The following is a 19318-nucleotide window of genomic DNA, read 5'->3' as shown; positions in this document are numbered from 1 at the left end:
AAAAAGTCCTGCAAGCAGCTTCTTTGCAGCGTTTTAGGAGCGTTGAATACACCGCTCCTAAAGCCCCCTTCCCACTGAGGGAGCTTTTTTACCACCAAAGCGCCTGAAAAACACCCCAGTGTGAAAGGGGTCTTAGCGGCGCTTTACGGCCCCTGTCACACTGGGGCATTTTCCAGGCGCTTTAGCGTTAAAAAAATCCTGAAAGAAGCCTCATCTGCATTCCCAATGTGAAAGCCCGAGTGCTTTCAGAGCCCTTTCACACTGCCAGTGCCCGAAAAACGCTGATAAAGCGCCGCTAAGACCCCTTTCACACTGGGGCGCTTTTCAAGCGCTGTGGTGTTAAAAAAAGCTCCCTCAATGGGAAGGGGAATTTAGGAGCGGTGTATTCAACGCTCCTAAAACGCTGCAAAGAAGCTGCTTGCAGGACTTTTTTTGACGCCCTGCCAGCGCAGCGCCTCTCTGTGAAAGCACTCGGGCTTTCACATTGGGATTGCAGATGCAGCTTCTTTCAGGCGCTTTTTTTAACGCTAAGACCCCTTTCACACTGGGGCGTTTTTCAGGCGCCTTAGTGTGAAAGCACTCAGGCTTTCACATTGGGATTGCAGATGCGGCTTGTTTCAGGCGCTTTACAGCCGCTTTGTTTAACGCTAAAGTGCCTGAAAAATTCCCCAGTGTGAAAGGGGTCTACCAGTGTTTTTCGGGCGCTGGCAGTGTGAAAGGGCTCGGAAAGCACTCGGGCTTTAACATTGGGATTGCAGATGAGGCTTCTTTCAGGCACTTTACAGGCGCTTTTTTTTTTTTTTTTTTTTCGCCAAAGCGCCTGAAAAACACCCCAGTGTGAAAGGGGCCTTACTGTTTAAGCTGTAGTGGATTTTCTGAAAAGACTGTACAGTATATCCAGACAACTGACATCAATTTATCAGCCATCTAGGAGCAATGCACTACGGCCAGGTAAGAGCAGCAATGACTGAGGCTCTCTCAAGCCTGGTACGCTCCAAGTACGTTCTAACTATGCCACGTTTATACAGTGATATCCCCGCTGATTTATTGTGTTCTGACGGGAGACTGCCCCCTGTCAGAACACAGCCAATGATCAGCTGCTGGTTTATCCAGAATCCAGCTTCTGTCGGACAAGCTGATGTAGCTGGGGCAGAAAGAAAAAAAATAAAAAGAAAAAGGGACATTAATGCTCTGGACTTCCTTACCAACAACTCCTTGCAAGTTTCGTTTTTGTCACAAGCAGTTCCTTTGATACAAATGCAATTCTGAAGAGCTGAGATTTTTAATTAAAGTGGAGTTCCACCCATAAATATAACATTACATCAGTAGTTTTAAAAAAATGTCATTAGTCCTTTTTTTTTTAGATGCCTTCAAAGTGTTGTTGCTAGGCAGAATAGTTAATCTTCCGACTTCCTGCACCTAGGTGCTTAAGCTTCCTAACCTACACCGCACAGACTCCTGGGAATGTAGTGGGTGTAACTTTCCAGGAGTCTGTGCACTCCCCAGTCTCAAAGAATCATGTGACTTGGACAGCACAGGTGCTGAAACCTGGTCTGACACTGCTTGTGCAGCACTGAGCATGTGCGAGATCTGCAAGGCTGAAATCCAGGAAGTCATACAGTCTGGCTTCATGATGCCCACACTTAAGATGGCCCCAGTCAATTTCTATTTCATAAAGTGTCTAAATGCTGTAACAACCTAACAAAACGGACCTTAGTTTACAGACTAACTTTACTAGAATACATTAAGCTTGTGTATTACAGGGGTATTTATATTTAAAAAGTGAAATTGTGGCCGGAACTCCGCTTTAAGCTAAATTTTCTCAAAGGATGTGGATGAATGTTCTGCGATTGCAGAACTTTATAAAAATACAAGGCACACAAAACAGATTATACTTTAAAACGGATGCTGTGCTCCCTGAACTTTATTTCTCATCTGTGTACAAGCTCAGGTTGAACTCAACACATGCACAACAATTAAATAAAAGCACAAACTAAAGCAACACCACAAGCTAGCAAAACTGGAATTTATTTCACAAAGAGCAAACACAATGAAGAAAAAAAAAAAAAAAAAAAAAAAGGGATCAAAATCTTTAAAAAAGGAAGAGAAGTAAAAAAAGCTAAAATGAAGCATCAATTTTGTGTCAGTGTTTGCGTACTAGAAATCAATGAATATGGTCAATGACCGTTTGCTAAAAAACATTCCAGCAAACTCCTAGTTAGAGTGGGAAGAGCCGTCAGTGGTGGATATTTCCCACAACTATGTTCTCGTTCCCTAGTTTGATTTGTCTTAAAGGGCCAGTCCAGCTAAAAGAGGCATCTCAGTTGTAGTGTGTGGTCATGCTGGATTCTTAGAATTCTGGGGCACCCCCAAACAAGGCCAAGGCAGTGGACCGTTAACCTATAGTTCCTAGAGCTCTGGGCGTTTTTTCTCACTATGAGGCGTTCCCACTCCTCCTGTTGCATTATCCCCAATACAAGACAAATCATCAGAGACCTGTACAAACCTGGAAACTAAACCTCTGAGATGTGACCACCATAACATCAGAAGAATACTGTAGTGTAGGACTATGCTGTCAAGGGTGATGCATGATCGACAGATGCTTATTTCATGGTAGGACTTTCGCCAAAACACCATTAAAGGGGTTGTAAAGGTAAATGTAAACATCCGACGGTACCGCCCCCGTTTTATTTACCTGACCCCTCAAAATTTCCGCACACGTCCACGTGATCCTCTTCGGTTCCCAGCCTGGCCGTTGATTGGCTAGGCTGGACGGATTGATAGCAGCGCAGCCATTGGCTGCTGTCAATCACAGAGGATGACGCAGCCCCGGGGGGTGGGGCCGAGTGATACAGTCGGCGGCTATGCCCGCCGCTGTATCATGAAGGTGGAAAGCTTTTGCGAGGAGGAGCCGAGACAGCCGCAGAGGGACCCCAGAAGACTACGGGACACTCAAAACAAGCTGCACAGTGGAGGTAAGTATAACATGTTTGTTATTTAAATAAAAAAAGAAAAGTTTGCCTTTAGTGTTCCTTTAAGCAGGAACCAAAAAAATAGATTCAGTTTTTTGAACTTTCTATCTATTAAATCTTCTGCCCTTGTTGTTTTAACTTTGGATAGTAAAATATATTTTTTTCTGCCAGTAAATACCTTATACAGCCCACTTCCTGTTTCTTGTCTGGTCATTAGCCTAGGCTTAGGACATCATGCACAGCTCTCTCTCACTCTTGTGAGAGTTTGCCAGGAAGGGAGAGGGGAATGAGTCATAAGAGGGCAGATCAGAGCAGCATGGCTGTAGAGCCGGAGGCGTGCCTCAGTGTGTCTGTGTATATCCAGGAAGTGAACAGGCAGTAGCGTCAGCTGCCCACAGTTAAAATGGTTGCAGCCAGACTTAGTGGTGGGAGATTTCTTCAGCAAATTTGGCAAGCACAGAGTCACAGTATACAGTGGAACCTTGGTTTAAGAGCGTTTTGATTTGAGAGCAACTTTTTTTTTTTTTTTAAATCAGACTCGGTTTGCGAGTGTTGACTCGCAAGATGAGCAGAATTCAAGCTAAATATGCCTGCAGCACCTCATTTGGCCTGAAGCAGCGTTTCTCAACTCCAGTCCTCAAGGCGCCCCAACAAGTCATGTTTTCAGGGCTTCCATTATTTTGCACAGGTGATTTGATCAGTTTCACTGCCTTAGTAATTACCCAGGGGTTGACAAATTTGCTTGGAATCTAGGAGCCAGGTAAAAAAAGTTAGGAGCCAGAAAACGCGCCCCGTCCCGACGAGCTTGCGCGCAGAAGCGAACACATACGTGAGCAGCACCCGCATATGTAAACGGTATTCAAACCACACGTGAGGTATCGCCGCGATTGGTAGAGCGAGAGCAATAATTCTAGCCCTAGACCTCCTCTGTAACTCAAAACATGCAACCTGTAGATTTTTTTTAAACGTCGCCTATGAAGATTTTAAAGGGTAAAAGTTTGTCGGCATTCCACGAGCGGACGCAATTTTGAAGCGCGACATGTTGGGTATGAATTTACTTGGCGTAACATTATCTTTCATAATATAAAAAAAATGGGGATAACTTTACTGTTGTCTTATTTTTTAATTTAAAAAAGTGTAATTTTTTCACAAAAAAAGTGCGCTTGTAAGACCGCTGCGCAAATACGGCGTGACAGAAAGTATTGCAACGATCGCCATTTAATTCTCTAGGGTGTTAGGAAAAAAAATATATATAATGTTTGGGGGTTCTAATTAGAGGGAAGAAGATGGCAGTGAAAATAGTGAAAAACAACATTAGAATTGCTGTTTAACTTGTAATGCTTAACTTGTAATACCAACGGCCACCACCAGATGGCGCCAGCTCACATCTGGTGGTAATAACTTGTAATATCAACGGCTCACCACCAGATGGCCCCAGCTCACAAAAAAAAAAAAAAAAAATATTTTTTTGCCCCCCTTCCAATTCAAGTCGCCAGGACCCTATTTCTAGTCGCCATGGCGACCTGGCGCCCGGGATTTGTCGAGCCCTGGTAATTACCACAGCCGTTTCATCTGAGGGAAATCCTGAAATCGTGACCTGTTGGTGTGCCTTGAGGACTGTAGTTGAGAAACGCTGGCCTGAGGTAAGGGGGCACAGAAGCAGAGCCGAAAATAGGCCTGCAGTACCTCGTTTGGCCCGAGGTACGGGGGGGCGCAGGAGCCAAGAAAAGCTGAACATTGGGCTGCAGTTCCTCATTTGGCCTGAGGTACGGGGGAACAGGAAATGAGCCCAAGTGCCCTCTGGCCTTTTCGGCGCCCCCCACCTCTGGCCGCATTTGGTATTGCATCCCATTGAATTCAATGCAGAACAAATTATTTTTGTTTCCATTGACTTCAATGGTAAAACTCGCTTTGATATGCGAGTACTTTGGATTACGAGCATACTCCTGGAACGGATTATGCTCGTAATCCAAGGTTCAACTGTATATAAAATATGCAAAGCAGTTGGAGGGAAGCTTCAGAATGGCAAATTATGCAAGCAGACTGCAGTTCCTCTTTAAAAACCAAGCACTAGCCTGGCTAGTTGACCAAAGATGAGTGCACTGACATGTTCAATAAACTCCTCATCAAGTGCCCCCTTTTAATATTAGTCCGAATAAGGACTTGCTCTCCAACAACCACCATCTGAAACCAAAAGGTACATGGAGTACATCCATCGATCAACCATAGCATTTTGACCCCTGACAGGTAAAGGGAATGCTCATTGGCTCGTTACAATGGCACCTGAAAGTGGGTGGAATATATTTGGTAGCAAGTGAACATGTAGTCCTTGGAATTAGTTTTAAAAGCAGAAAAAAATGGGCAAGCATAAAGATTTAAGCAACTTTGACGAGGGCCAAACTAACGGCTAGAACACTGGGTCAGAACAATGCCAAAACTGCAGCTCCTGGGGCATGTTCCCATCTGAAGTAGTCAGGATCTACCAAAAGTGGTCCAAGGAGGGAAAACCAGCAACAGACATGGGCGACCAAGGTTCATTGATCAATGTGGGGAGTGGCCAGTGTAGCCTGACACAATAGAGGAGCTACTGTAGCTCAAACTGCTGAAAAAGTTCATGCTGGTTCTGATAGAACGCTGTAAGAACACACAATGCTTCACAGTTTGTTGTGTATGGGGCTGGGTAGCCGCAGACTGGTCAGGGTGCCCATGCTGACTCGTGTATACAGCCAAAAATGCCTTCAGAGGGCATGTGAGCAACAGCACTAGACAACGGAGCAATGGAAGAAGAAAGCCTGGTCTGGTCTGATGGGTCGTTTTTTTACATCATGTAGATGGCTGGATGTGCGCGTGTCACATACCTGGGGAAGAGATGGCACCAGGATGAACTATGGGAAGAAGGCAAACTGGCCGAGGCTTAAAGGATCTGCTACTGATGGCTTGTTGCCAGAGAGCACAGCACACCGTGGATAGTTCTAGTGGAGCCCATGCCCTGAAGGATCAGGGCTGTTTTGGCAGAAAAAGGGGGACCTACTCAATATATTAGTTTGGTGTTCATAATGTTATGGCCAATTGGCATATGGTCTAAATCCTCTTGCTGGCCACACGAGTGTCAGAAAAGTCAGGGGAGGAATAGTCAAGCACAGGACATTTAAAGATGGACTTCAGCATTTACACTGGTCAATAATGTGAGCATTCCAGTCCCATAGAGAAGTAGGGCCTTTTTGTACGCGATGCGTTAGTTGGTCAGAGCTATGGATTTTAGGAGGTTTTTTTTTTTTTTTTTTTAGTGAAGCCGACACATGAAACTCAACAGACCTTTAAATCTGCCTCTAAACTGGCCATATAGAACTTCTATACGATTTTAGAAAAATAACCCAATAGAAAAAAGCCCCAGGATATTTGTTTTTGAAATTTGTCCCTCCTCTACCCCTCCATCAGCCACTTTATGGCGCCTTGTAGGCTGTGCTGTAAAGCATGATGTAGGGAAGGGGTCGGGCATCGACAATACTTTTTATTGGTGTCACAAAGACTACATTTATGCTGCTTTCTCACTGCAAGCAGAGGAGTTAAAGGAGTTGTAAAGGAAAAATTATTTTTTGCTGAAATTACTGTTTACAGGGTATGGAGACATAATAGTTAACTGATTTCTTTTAAAATTGATTAAAAATAAATAAAAATCAATCATATAAATGTACCTCTAGTTTCGTTTTTGCATGTTATGCTGCCTCTGTGCTAGACAGAGCCATAGAGCAGTGATGGTTTGAAAAATGAAACTAGAATCTCCCCCAGTACTGTGGTCATCAGGAAACAGACAACCAGGAAGTGTCCAGAACAGAGAAGGATTACAGCAACATCAGAGCAAAAACAAACAATGAGGACATGAAACCAGGACTGCAGTAAGGTAAAGGAAGCTATTTAGCTTAAAAAAAAAAAAATTCCTTTAGTGACCCTTTAAATGTTAATGGCTGATCAAAGCCATTCGGTAAGAGGTCTGCCCATCCGCTATTAACTCATGTACTGTCAGGAAGCCCTGTAATCTTGGTTCCTGTTGGGTCAACTGATGAAAGCAGTAGATATGTGATTAAAGATTGCTCAATTTTTACTTTAGAGATGAGAATTATTGGCCATCAGTCACACAGTTTAGCGTGTTACAGAAAGACTGTTTGACAACAATCACTTGTTACTATGCCCCTACACAAGCAATGCTCGAATCAGCTGTATTGCTTGCCATTACAGAGCCCCGTACGGTCAACATCTCTCAACTATATAAAAATGATTTTACCATTACATTGGAGCTCTTGTTTAAAATGGCACATGGCTTGCACCAGTAGGATGAAGGTTTATTCAACAGTCTGGTTTCCTTCACTTTGCAGCAGGTGGTCTCCAAACTGTGGCCCTTTGTCTGGCCGTCGGGGTACTATTCCTTCCACCGACCCAAGTGAGGGAGCATCATCCCTCCTACAATTTATTCCCGCTGACCACCAAGCCTGAGACACGGTCTACTCCCAATGACACCAGTGATGGGGCGCTACCCCCCCTCACCGACACCAGTGATGGGGCGCTACCCCCCCTCACCCACACCAGTGATGGCGCACAATTTCTCCTTCTACTTTTTATTCCTGCTGACCACCAAGCCTGAGACATTGTCTACTCCTGCCGACACCAGTGAAATCAATACTCCCACTAACCAAAGTCTGGCCCCTCTAAAGCCTGAGGATAGTAAACTGGCCCTTTGTTTAGAAAGTTTGGAGACCCCCACTCTACACAAACAAAAGGTTTTCACAGGAAATATTACGTTATTGCTGGAGACTTTGATGCTTTAAAGCGCACATAAAGAATTTTAGCACACAGCACACTGGACAAACAGGCAAGAGGCCGACTTGCTGAACACCAAAGAGATCTTACCCTTATATCGGGCCTCTTGAAGACCTGTTAAAATGCACAATGTTATCAAAAGACAAAAGATTTACTTCACTGCCTGACATTATAAAACACAGAATTATATGTACTGATAAAATCACTACCAGGAATTCTCCATGACCACACCTATATGTGAAGAAACACCCAACTTACCCAAAAGTATAGTGAGTAGTCTAAAAAGCTGGGCCTTATCATAGCATCTGTGTACTTTCTAACAGGTTCAACAAAGATGCGTCAGTCTACATTATTCTTAAACTGAAATGTCTAATGGGCAGATTTCCCTCTAGAACTATGTTTTATAGAGTGAACAAGTATCTTGAATGTAACAAATACTGAGGAAGTAGGGTTGGGCAGGATCTCTGCTCTGGATGCTGTCAGGGAGGATGATAGGGAACACAGAACAATATGAAATGTTCTGATATGCAAGATATTTGATTATATCCCAATTGTGGATGATGCCCAATGATAAAATGCAGATTCCTCAGACTACAGTAACTGCTAAAGAACCACAACATAAAACAACGTGTTAGATAAATTGGCTGTTATCAACATACTCTTTACTTGCCTTTAAAGCGGAGGTTCACCCATAGCGAACACATTTTCCCCTTAGCTTCATGCTCGTTTTGTCTAGGGGAATAGGCTATTTGTTTTAAAATATGATCCGTACTTACCCGTTTACGAGATGCATCTTCTCCGCCGCTTCCGGGTATGGGCTGCGGGACTGGGCGTTCCTTCTTGATTGACAGTCTTCCGAGAGGCTTCCGACGGTCGCATCCATCGCGTCACGATTTTCCGAAAGAAGCCGAACATCGGTGCGCAGGAGCAGTATAGAGCCGCACCGACGTTCGGCTTCTTTCGGCTACGAGTGACGCGATGGATGCGACCGTCGGAAGCCTCTCGGAAGACTGTCAATCAAGAAGGAACACCCGCTCCCGAAGACCCATACCCGGAAGCGACGGAGAAGATGCATCTCGAAAACGGGTAAGTACGGATCATATTTTAAAACAAATAGCCGATTCCCCTAGACAAAACGAGCATGAAGCTAAGGGGAAAATAGGAAAAAAAAACGAATTGGGTGAACTCCCGCTTTAAGGAGACTGAAAACCATCTGAAGGTCAAGTGTAATTTGGCTGGTCTGAGCTATACTGCTTGCACTCCAGCTAGCTAATGGTTTGTGACTCCTCAGGCAAAGAGCTCTGGGGCGGTGTATAGTCTAAGTACGAAGATGAAGTACTGAGAGCTCTAGAGGTAATGCCCATGATCTAAAGTGGATGCACTACGTCTGGAGAGGCACAAAGAATCCCATGAATGACTTGCTGCATGACTTTTCCATGACAAGACATATGTTCCTTCATCCTGTCACTTACCCTGTAATCTCGGGAAACATTTTCTGGTGGCACAGAACTGGAAATCTGGCTGGATATTGTGGCTGCAATCAGCTGCTTGCACCATTCAACGTGGGATCCAGTAGGGCTAAGAAAGAAAAAAAAAAAAGAAGAGGCACTTAGACTTTACATGCAATCACAGGCTCACAGTATTTTTTTGTTGGGCAGCTCTGCATGGCTTGTTAGTGCTGCTGAAGTACAATACAATGATGCTGCCATCAGGTCTCCCAGGCAATCTTGCCTCTATTGAGTTTCCTTGCTCAGGTGTGCTGGTTTCCACTCACGACTCAAAGGCATACTAGAACGTAAATTTGGTGTCTACTCCAAATGGGGGCCAAGTTGAACTTGCTTGACTATTAGTAGGGACATCTGTCTAAGGATCACTAGGCTATGGAATGGTCTGGTTTATGTATTCTGTAACCACTGCAGAAGAGATATCTGCAAACTACAGGTGAAACTCAAAAAAAAAATCATTTATTTCACTAATGCAACTTAAAAAGGTGAAACTAATATACGAGAGACTCATTACATGCAAATGAAGATAGTTCAAGCCGTGATTTGTCATAATTGTGATGATTATGGCTTACAGCTCATGAAAACCCAAAATCCATACATTTCTGAAAATTAGAATATTGTGAAAAGGTGCAATATTCTAGGCTCAAAGTGTCCCAGAAAACCATCATTGACACACTCCATAAGGAGGGAAAGCCTCAAAAGGCAATTGTATAAGAAGTTGGACGTTCCCAAAGTGCTGTATCAAAGCACATTAATAGAAAGTTATGTGGAAGGGAAAACTGTGGAAGAAAAAGGTGCACAAGCAGCAGGGATGACCGCAGCCTGGAGAGGATTGTCAGGAAAAGGGCATTCAAAAGTGTTGGGGACTTTCACAAGGAGTGGACTGAGGCTGGAGTCGGTGCATCAAGAGCCACCACTCACAGACAGATCCTGGACATGGGCTTCAAATGTCGTATTCCTCTTGTAAAGCCACTCCTGACCAACAAACAATGTCAGAAGCGTCTTACCTGGGCTAAAGAAAATCACACCTGGTCTGTTGCTCAGTGGTCCAAAGTCCTCTTTTCTGATGAGAGCAAATATTGCATCCGATTTGGAAATCAAGGACCCAGAGTATGGAGGAAGAATGGAGAGGCACACACTGGAGGATGCTTGAAGTCCAGTGTGGAGTTTCCACAGCCTGATGATTTGGGGAGCCGTGTCATCTGCTGGTGTTGGTCCACTGTGCTTCATTAAGTCCGGGGTCACCGTTGCCGTCTACCAGGAGATTTTGGAGCACTTCATGCTTCCTTCCGCAGACAAGCTCTATGGGGATGCGGACTTAATTTTCCAGCAGGACTTGGCACCTGCCCACACTGCCAAAAGCACCAAAACCTGGTTCAATGACCGTGGAATTACTGTGCTGGATTGGCCAGCAAACTGAACCCCATAGAGAATCTATGGAGCATTGCCAAGAGAAAGATGAGAGACATGAGGCCGAACAATGCAGAAGAGCTGAAGGCCGCTATTGAAGCATCCTGGTCTTCCATAACACCTCAGCAGTGCCACAGGCTGATCGCTTCCATGCCACGCCACATTGAGGCAGTAATTGCTGCAAAAGGGGCCCAAACCAAGTACTGAGTACATATGCACGCTTCTACTTTTCAGAGGTCTGATATTGTTCTATGTACAATGTTTTATTGATTGCATGTAATATTCTAATTTTCTGAGATTGTGGATTTGGGGTTTTCATGAGCTGTAAGCCATAATCATCACAATTATGACAAATCACGGCTTGAACTATCTTGCTTTGCATGTAATGCCGCGTACACACCATCACTTTATGTGATGAAAAAAAATGACGTTTTTAAAAACGTCACTTTAATTGACCGTGTGTGGGGGAAAACGTCGTTTTATGTCTTCTAAAAAACGACCAAAAAAAATTGAAGCATGCTTCAATTTTATGTGTCGTTTTTCAAACCGTCAACTTTTACTTCACAGAAATTGACCGTGTGTAGAAAAAAACGTCGTTTAAAACGACGTTTTTTCACCCGCGCATGCCCAGAAGCTACTTATGAAGCAAGCTTCAATGGAAAAAGTGGTGAGAACGTAACCTCGCTTTGCTAGAACATTGTGAGAAAAATGATGGTGTGTAGGCAACTTCGTCTTTGAAAATTGAAGTTTCAAAAACGTCATTTTTTACTTCACAGAAAATGTCGTTTTTTTTCATCACATAAAGTGATGGTGTGTACGGGGCATAATGAGTCTCCCATATATTAGTTTCACCTTTTTAAGTTGCATTAGTGAAATAAATGAACTTTTTGCATGATATTCAAATTTTTTGAGTTTCACCTGTATATACAGTGCCTTGAGTATTCATAACCCTTTCCACGTGTCCACCTGTGTGTAATTTAATCTCAGTATAAAAATACAGCCGTTCTGTGAAGCAAGAGAACATTAGTGAACAAACCGCATCATGAAGGCCAAGGAACACACCAGATGGGTCAGGGATAAGGTTCTGGAGAAGTTTACAGCAGGCTTAGGTTACAAAAAAACATCCCAAGCTTTGAACATCTAATGGAGCAAGGTTCAACCCATAATTCTAAAATGGAAAGAGTATGGCACAACTGCTAACCTACCAAGACATGGCATTCCACCTAAAGTGACAGGCCAGGCAAGAAGAGCATTAATCAGAGAAGTACCCAAGAGGCCCATGGTAACTCTGAAGGAGCTGCAGAAGTCTCAGGTAGGAGAATCTGTCCAAACGACAACTATTAGTAGTGCATTCCACAAATCTGGCATTTATTAAAAGAAGAAAGCCATTGCTGAAAGAAAGCCATAAGAAATCCCATTTGCGAGAAGCAATATGGGGGACACAGCAAACATGTGGAAGAAGGTGCTCTGGTAAAGATGAGACCAAAATTTAACCTTTTGGCCTAAAAGCAAAACGCTGTGTGGTGGAAAACTAATACTGCACATCACCCTGAACACACCATCCCCACTGTGAAACATGGTGGTGGCAGCATCATGTTCTGGGAATGCTTTTCTTCAGCAGGGACAGGGAAGAATGTCAGAGTTGATGGGAAGATTGATGAAGCCAAATACAAGGCAATCATATTAGAAAACCTGCAAGCGTCTGCAAAAGACTTGAGACTGGGGCAGAGGTTCACCTTTCAGCAGGACAACAACCCTTAAAACAAAGCCAGAGCTACAAAAATAATGGTTTAGATTCAAGCATATTTATGTGCTAGAATGGCCCAGTCAAAGTCCATGCCTAAATCCAATTGAGAATCTGTGGCAAGACTTGAAAATTGCCGTTCACAGATGCTCTACATCCAATCTGACTGAGCTTGGACCAGTTTGCAAAGAAGAATGGGCAAAATTGTATTCTAGATGTGCAAAGCTGGTAGAGACATCCCCAAAAAGACTTGCAGCTGTAATTGCAGCGAAATGGGGTTCTACAAAGTATTGACTTAGGGGGGCTGAATACAAATGCCCACCACACTTTTCACATGTTTGTTAAAACCGTTTTTTGTTTTCTTTCCACTTCACAATCATGTGCCACTAAAGGAATTTTTTTTTTTGCTAAATAGCTTCCTTTACCTTACTGCAGTCCTGGTTTCATGTCCTCATTTTTTGTTTTTGCTCTGATGTTGCTGTAATTCTTCTCTGTTCTGGACACTTCCTGGTTGTCTGTTTCCTGATCACCACAGTACTGGGAGATTTCTCACTGTGGTGACTAATCAAGGAGGTGTGATTACTGTGTGTCTATAACCCCCTCAGCACCAATCCAGTTTCGTTTTGCAAAACCATCACTGCCCTCTATTGGCTCTCTGGCTCTGTACATCAGAGAACCAGGAAACAACAGCAAAAACTAAACTAAACTGTAGGTACATTATATGATTGTTTTTTATCTATTTTTAAAAGGAATCAGTTAACTATTATGTCTCTATACCCTGTAAACAGTCATTTCAGCAAAAACATTTTTTTCCTTTAGTGACCCTTTAAGTTTTTGGTTTTAACATGACAAAATGTGGAAAATTTCAAGCGGTATGAATCCTTTTTTTTTAGGCACTGTATTCAAAACACAGGATTGTCAGAAAAAAATGGCTTAACCCACAGCTGAAGTACAAACATGTCTACGATTTAATAGATTATTGTTTTGACTAGCAATTCTATAACCTATGCTGAGCTATGTGTGTCACCTGTCCAGAGCTACAGAAAGAAAAATGACTGGCTGCGATTGCCAATGGCTCCCGCTACCGTCTCAGCCAATGAGAGGGAGTTCCGGGACAGCCAAGGCTCTCATGCATGTTGCTCGATCGAGAGGGGGCTTAGGCGAGCATTAAAGGGTCACTAAAGGAAAAAAATGTTTTTGCTGAAATGACTGTTTACAGGGTATAGAGACATAAAAGTTAACTGATTCCTTTTAAAAATGATTGCAAATAGATACAAATCAATCATATAATGTGCCTGTAGGTTAGTTTCACTTTTAAACTGGTTTCATGTTCCTGTGAACTAGAGAGACACACAGAACAAAAACAAACAAATCCAGGGCAGTGTTTTGTTTTTAAAATTAATCTGATTGGTTCTGTTAAGTTTTAGACACACAGTAATGACAGCTTAGACCACTGTGAAAAGCTCCCAGTACTGTGGTTATAAGGAGCCAGACAACCAGGAAGTGTGGAGATCAGAGCAGTATTACAGCAACTTCAAAGCAAAAACGAGCAATGAGGACATGAAACCAGTACTGCAGTAAGGTAAAGTAAGCTATTTAGCGGAAAAAATATTTTCCTTTAGTGATCCTTTAACGGGTCTGTGGGGGGAGCAGCAAACCGGTTTTTTACCTTCATGCATGAAATGAAAAATACTTTAAGCCTTTACTACCACTTTACCGTTTTTTCGATGGTAGAGAAGAGTAAACCTAATCCTCCAATCCTCGCAGGGCAAGACCGGTCAGGCAACCCTGCACTCCAGCGGTCTTGGACAGTAGACTGTTCCTGATGTGATCATGCCCAGAGCAGGCTTCATAGACAAGGAGCAGTCCACTGTTGGACATGGGGGAAGTGCCAGAGGATCGGAGGAGTATATGCCTTCTACTCACCCCTTGACAAAACGAGCCGCAGATGAACCAGGGGTGAATGTTGTACACCAAGTGGTACCCTCATTTAGAGTCCAATGTGTTCAGGAACAAATAAACAGAAGGCAGGTATTTCGATGGGCATTAGCAATGTATGACAGCACTGAACACACTGCCAAGAAAAAAAACTTCTGCCTTTGGATTAATTAGCTCCCCTGACCCTGAGATACAACATTGTATTTTATAAAGAAATTCTATGACCTTTCTATTAATCCTTGCTTACAAATAATCACATAAGGTGCAGCAACATTTTCCTTCAGTTCATGTGCGCGTCTCTGCCAAATTTCCTTGTTTTCCTGGACCCAGATTTAATAGTTTACAGAATACTACATTGTTCCAGACCAATCTTCCCTTTTATTGTTCAAGTAAATGGCAATCGTAAAACAAATGTCAGGATCAATTGAGGAGAGACCTCAAGGATTGGGGCTGGACCCCTTGCATGTAGGAAAACTAATGCAATGCAGAAGAAATGACATCTGCAACAGTATTTCAAATCCAACATCTGTATGATGATTGCCCAACAGTCAGAAAGAGACGTACCCAAAACGTGAAACTTTAGCGAAGATGCTGTAAACTTCCACCAACATGTCCGATTAATGGGAAATTTAGAAGCCAGCGAGTCTAGCCGTTGTTTCAAATTGTTTTAATTCTTGGCACCCTTTAAAAGTATTTCCAGTCTCGAGACACCCGGGTCTAACTCTGTTGTTGGTAGTTGATACTTGGAACAGATTCTTAGGAAAAACACTAAACCCCCGTACACACGGCCGGACCTTTGTCCGACCAAAAATCACATCGGAATTCCCACGGAATAGAGTAAGGCCCCTTTCAGACGTCCGCTCCGTCTGTCCGTTCATTACAAGTCCGTTAACGGACGGAGCATCCACTAGCGTCCGCGTCAGTCGGGATCCGCTTTTCCGAACGGAAGAATGGGGACGCGTCCGTTAGCGGATGGAGCATCCACTAGCGTCCGCGTCAGTCGGGATCCGCTTTTCCGAACGGAAGAAACCCTATTTTTCTTCCGTTCGGCGGAGCGGAACTGATGCAGACGGACAGACGGTCCGTCTGCATCAGGTTCCCCATAGGGGACAGCGGAGCCGAGACAGGGCGCTCCCTGCACTGTGTGCGGGGACCGCCCTATCCGCCGACAGCTGAGCCGACGGAGACACACGGAGCGGACCCGGAAACGGTCCGCTCCGTGTGAAAGAGCCCTAAAAGAGAACATGTGCTCTATCTAAACTCCAATGGAATTCCTTGGAATTTCTGATGGAAATAATCCGATGGGGCATACACATGGTCGGAATTTTCGATGGAAAAGTCCGTCTGACTTTTTCCACTGGAAATTCCATTCGTGTGTACGGGGAATTAAAGTGGACACCCCTATGCGCACACACACACCACAACACACGCTGACAGCGCACACACACACACACACACCACACGCTGACAGCGCACACACACAAACCACACGCTGACAGCGCACACACACACACACAACACACGCTGACAGCGCACACACAACACACGCTGACAGCGCACACACACACACACACAACACACGCTGACAGCGCACACAACACACGCTGACAGCGCACACACACACACCACAACACACGCTGACAGCGCACACAACACACGCTGACAGCGCACACACACACACACACACCACACGCTGACAGCGCACACACACACACACACAACACACGCTGACAGCGCACACACACACACCACAACACACGCTGACAGCGCACACACACACACCACAACACACGCTGACAGCGCACACAACACACGCTGACAGCGCACACACCACACGCTGACAGCGCACACACACACCACACGCTGACAGCGCACACACACAAACCACACGCTGACAGCGCACACACACACACACAACACACGCTGACAGCGCACACACACACACACACAACACACGCTGACAGCGCACACACACACACACACAACACACGCTGACAGCGCACACACACACAACACACGCTGACAGCGCACACACACACACAACACACCACACGCTGACAGCGCACACACACAAACCACACGCTGACAGCGCACACACACACACACACCACACGCTGACAGCGCACACACAACACACGCTGACAGCGCACACACACACACACACCACACGCTGACAGCGCACACACACACACACACACACACACACCACACGCTGACAGCGCACACACACACACACACACACACACCACACGCTGACAGCGCACACACACACACACACCACACGCTGACAGCGCACACACGCACACACACACACACACACACACACACACACACCACACGCTGACAGCGCACACACACACCACACGCTGACAGCGCACACACACACACACACACACCACACGCTGACAGCGCACACACACACACACACCACACGCTGACAGCGCACACACACACACCACACGCTGACAGCGCACACACACACACACACCACACGCTGACAGCGCACACACACACACACACACACACACACCACACGCTGACAGCGCACACACACACACACACACACACACCACACGCTGACAGCGCACACACACACACACACCACACGCTGACAGCGCACACACGCACACACACACACACACACACACACACCACACGCTGACAGCGCACACACACACCACACGCTGACAGCGCACACACACACACACACACACCACACGCTGACAGCGCACACACACACACACACCACACGCTGACAGCGCACACACACACACCACACGCTGACAGCGCACACACACACACACACCACACGCTGACAGCGCACACACACACACACACACCACACGCTGACAGCGCACACACACACACACACACCACACGCTGACAGCGCACACACACACACACACACCACACGCTGACAGCGCACACACACACACACACACCACACGCTGACAGCGCACACACACACACACACACCACACGCTGACAGCGCACACACACACACACACCACACGCTGACAGCGCACACACACACACAACACACGCTGACAGCGCACACACACACACACAACACACGCTGACAGCGCACACACACACAACACACGCTGACAGCGCACACACACACAACACACGCTGACAGCGCACACACACACACAACACACGCTGACAGCGCACACACACACAACACACGCTGACAGCGCACACACACACAACACACGCTGACAGCGCACACGCAACACACGCTGACAGCGCACACGCAAGCACACTGTGGGAGTTGATTTACTAAGACTGGAGAGTGCAAAATCTGGTGCAGCTCTACATAGAAACCAATCAGCTTGCAGGTTTTATTGTCAAAGTTTAATTAAACAAGCTGAAGTTAGAAGCTGATTGGTTCCTATACACAGCTGCACCACGTTTTCTCACTCTCCAGTTTTAGTAAACCTCCCCCTCAGTGTAATCTGTTGATCATCACAACTGAAACAGGAATGAATCCCAATGCGATAATGGTCCCGTTCTCTAGTGATGAGCCATGCTGGGATCTGTAGTCCCACAGCTTACACGGGGGATCAATGACACCCCATACATTTGTACACAGCAGGGACACAAGATCTGACATAGCAGAGCCCCCCGCCACTACTACATGTATATAATGATGAGTACAGCCCCCTCCACCCTCAGCCATGGCGCACACAGAGGCGGTGGCGGTGTCCTGATGAGAGTACCTGTCTAGGGTCTCCACGCTGGGCTGCCTTGAGCTGGGTATGGACGGGGGTGCGGACGGTCGGGGAGGTTTCCTAGCAGCTGATGCTCCGGCGGTGCCGCCCCCTCCTCCTGCACTCTCCAGCCCGGACAGCTTGTCCATAGCGGCCCCCTTCCCGGATGCTCGGGATGCAGCTGAGCCGCTTATCGCACAGGAAGGGCCGGATTGCAGGCCGCTCTTCCTGCCGGCTTCCTGCAGGGTGATGGAGGAGGGAGAGATCATCTGACGTCCCGCTGTCACCCCGCACCTCCCAGCATGCACCGCGCCGCTACCACGACTCTGGGCGGGGACGGGACTACAACACCTACCCACAATGCAGTGCGGAGAGCCGAGGGATGCTATAGGAGAGATAGCTGAGGGGAGACTGCAGACTCCATAAACGTTCATTGTATAACATCAGCGTTGTCATAACACAATACGGTTTTACAAACCAATTCGTTGAAAAAACCTCCTTTGATGCTGTGAGTTCTGCCTGTCTGCTTGCCATCAATTTCCTCATCTTCCTGGATTCCCAGCATGCTTTGCAGCTTCTCTGCGTTATACTTTCTGCATCTGAGGATTACATATCCCATGGTACCTTGATTCCTGTACTAACTCCGCCCCCTGAAACTCCTCCTCTCAGCACCTCTAGTTCAGGTGGCAGGCTCTGTGAAATGTGTGACACAGCAGTGCTTACACGGTACAGTAGACCCTCGGATTGCGAGTAACACGTTAACGAGCGCTTAGCAATACAAGCTATTATTTTTGAAAAACTCTGACTCGGTTTGTCTCGCAAAATGAGCAAATTCAGTGATTACGGGTCACAGAATCTTATGGAAGTAAAGCCCAAAATCAGCCGGTTCAATAAAAACAGGTGTAGCGCCCCCTTACTTTTCAGTACGGGCGCTACGCTAGAGTAAGTGGGAATGGGAGGATTAGTTTACTTCTATTCACGGTTTATGGAAATTTAGGCTGTTGCCAATTTTCAGGATTTGTCCTGTGGGTCAGTCTGCGCTCCGGGGGTGCGTTATCACCCCCGGGCGGCAGCTGGCGCTAGAGGGGTTCTGACAGACCCACCTTCTTCCAGCAACCAATCAGAGGAGTTCTTCCCTTGTTGGGCATGCTGGGAGGGGGATATATCTGGGCAACCACCTTTTGGCCGCTCCGTTCTGTGCAGGGCCCGAGTTCCAGGTGC

At 45.8% G+C, this 19318-nt stretch overlaps 1 protein-coding gene across 6 annotated transcripts in view; it reads right to left on the bottom strand.

Annotated features, from left to right (window-relative positions):
• Window positions 1–18393, bottom strand: part of MTMR1 (myotubularin related protein 1) — a 118852-nt gene extending 100459 nt beyond the window's left edge. For 3 of the 6 annotated variants that reach the window (XM_040323801.1, XM_040323802.1, XM_040323805.1), the window contains exons 1-3: window positions 18107–18393; window positions 9260–9365; window positions 7878–7901 (exon numbers count right to left, since the gene is read on the bottom strand). In XM_040323801.1, coding sequence (XP_040179735.1) covers window positions 7878–7901; window positions 9260–9365; window positions 18107–18366 — 390 coding nt within the window. In that variant the 5' untranslated portion in view covers window positions 18367–18393. The remainder of the gene's footprint in view (window positions 1–7877; window positions 7902–9259; window positions 9366–18106) is intronic. The other 3 variants (XM_040323803.1, XM_040323804.1, XM_040323806.1) reach the window with 1 other exon arrangement.
• Window positions 18394–19318: the final 925 nt, after the last annotated feature.

Source organism: Rana temporaria, chromosome 9 (assembly GCF_905171775.1).
Source record: "Rana temporaria chromosome 9, aRanTem1.1, whole genome shotgun sequence".
NCBI classification, from domain to species: Eukaryota; Metazoa; Chordata; class Amphibia; order Anura; family Ranidae; genus Rana; species Rana temporaria.
This window is presented reverse-complemented; position numbering and strand designations above follow the sequence as displayed.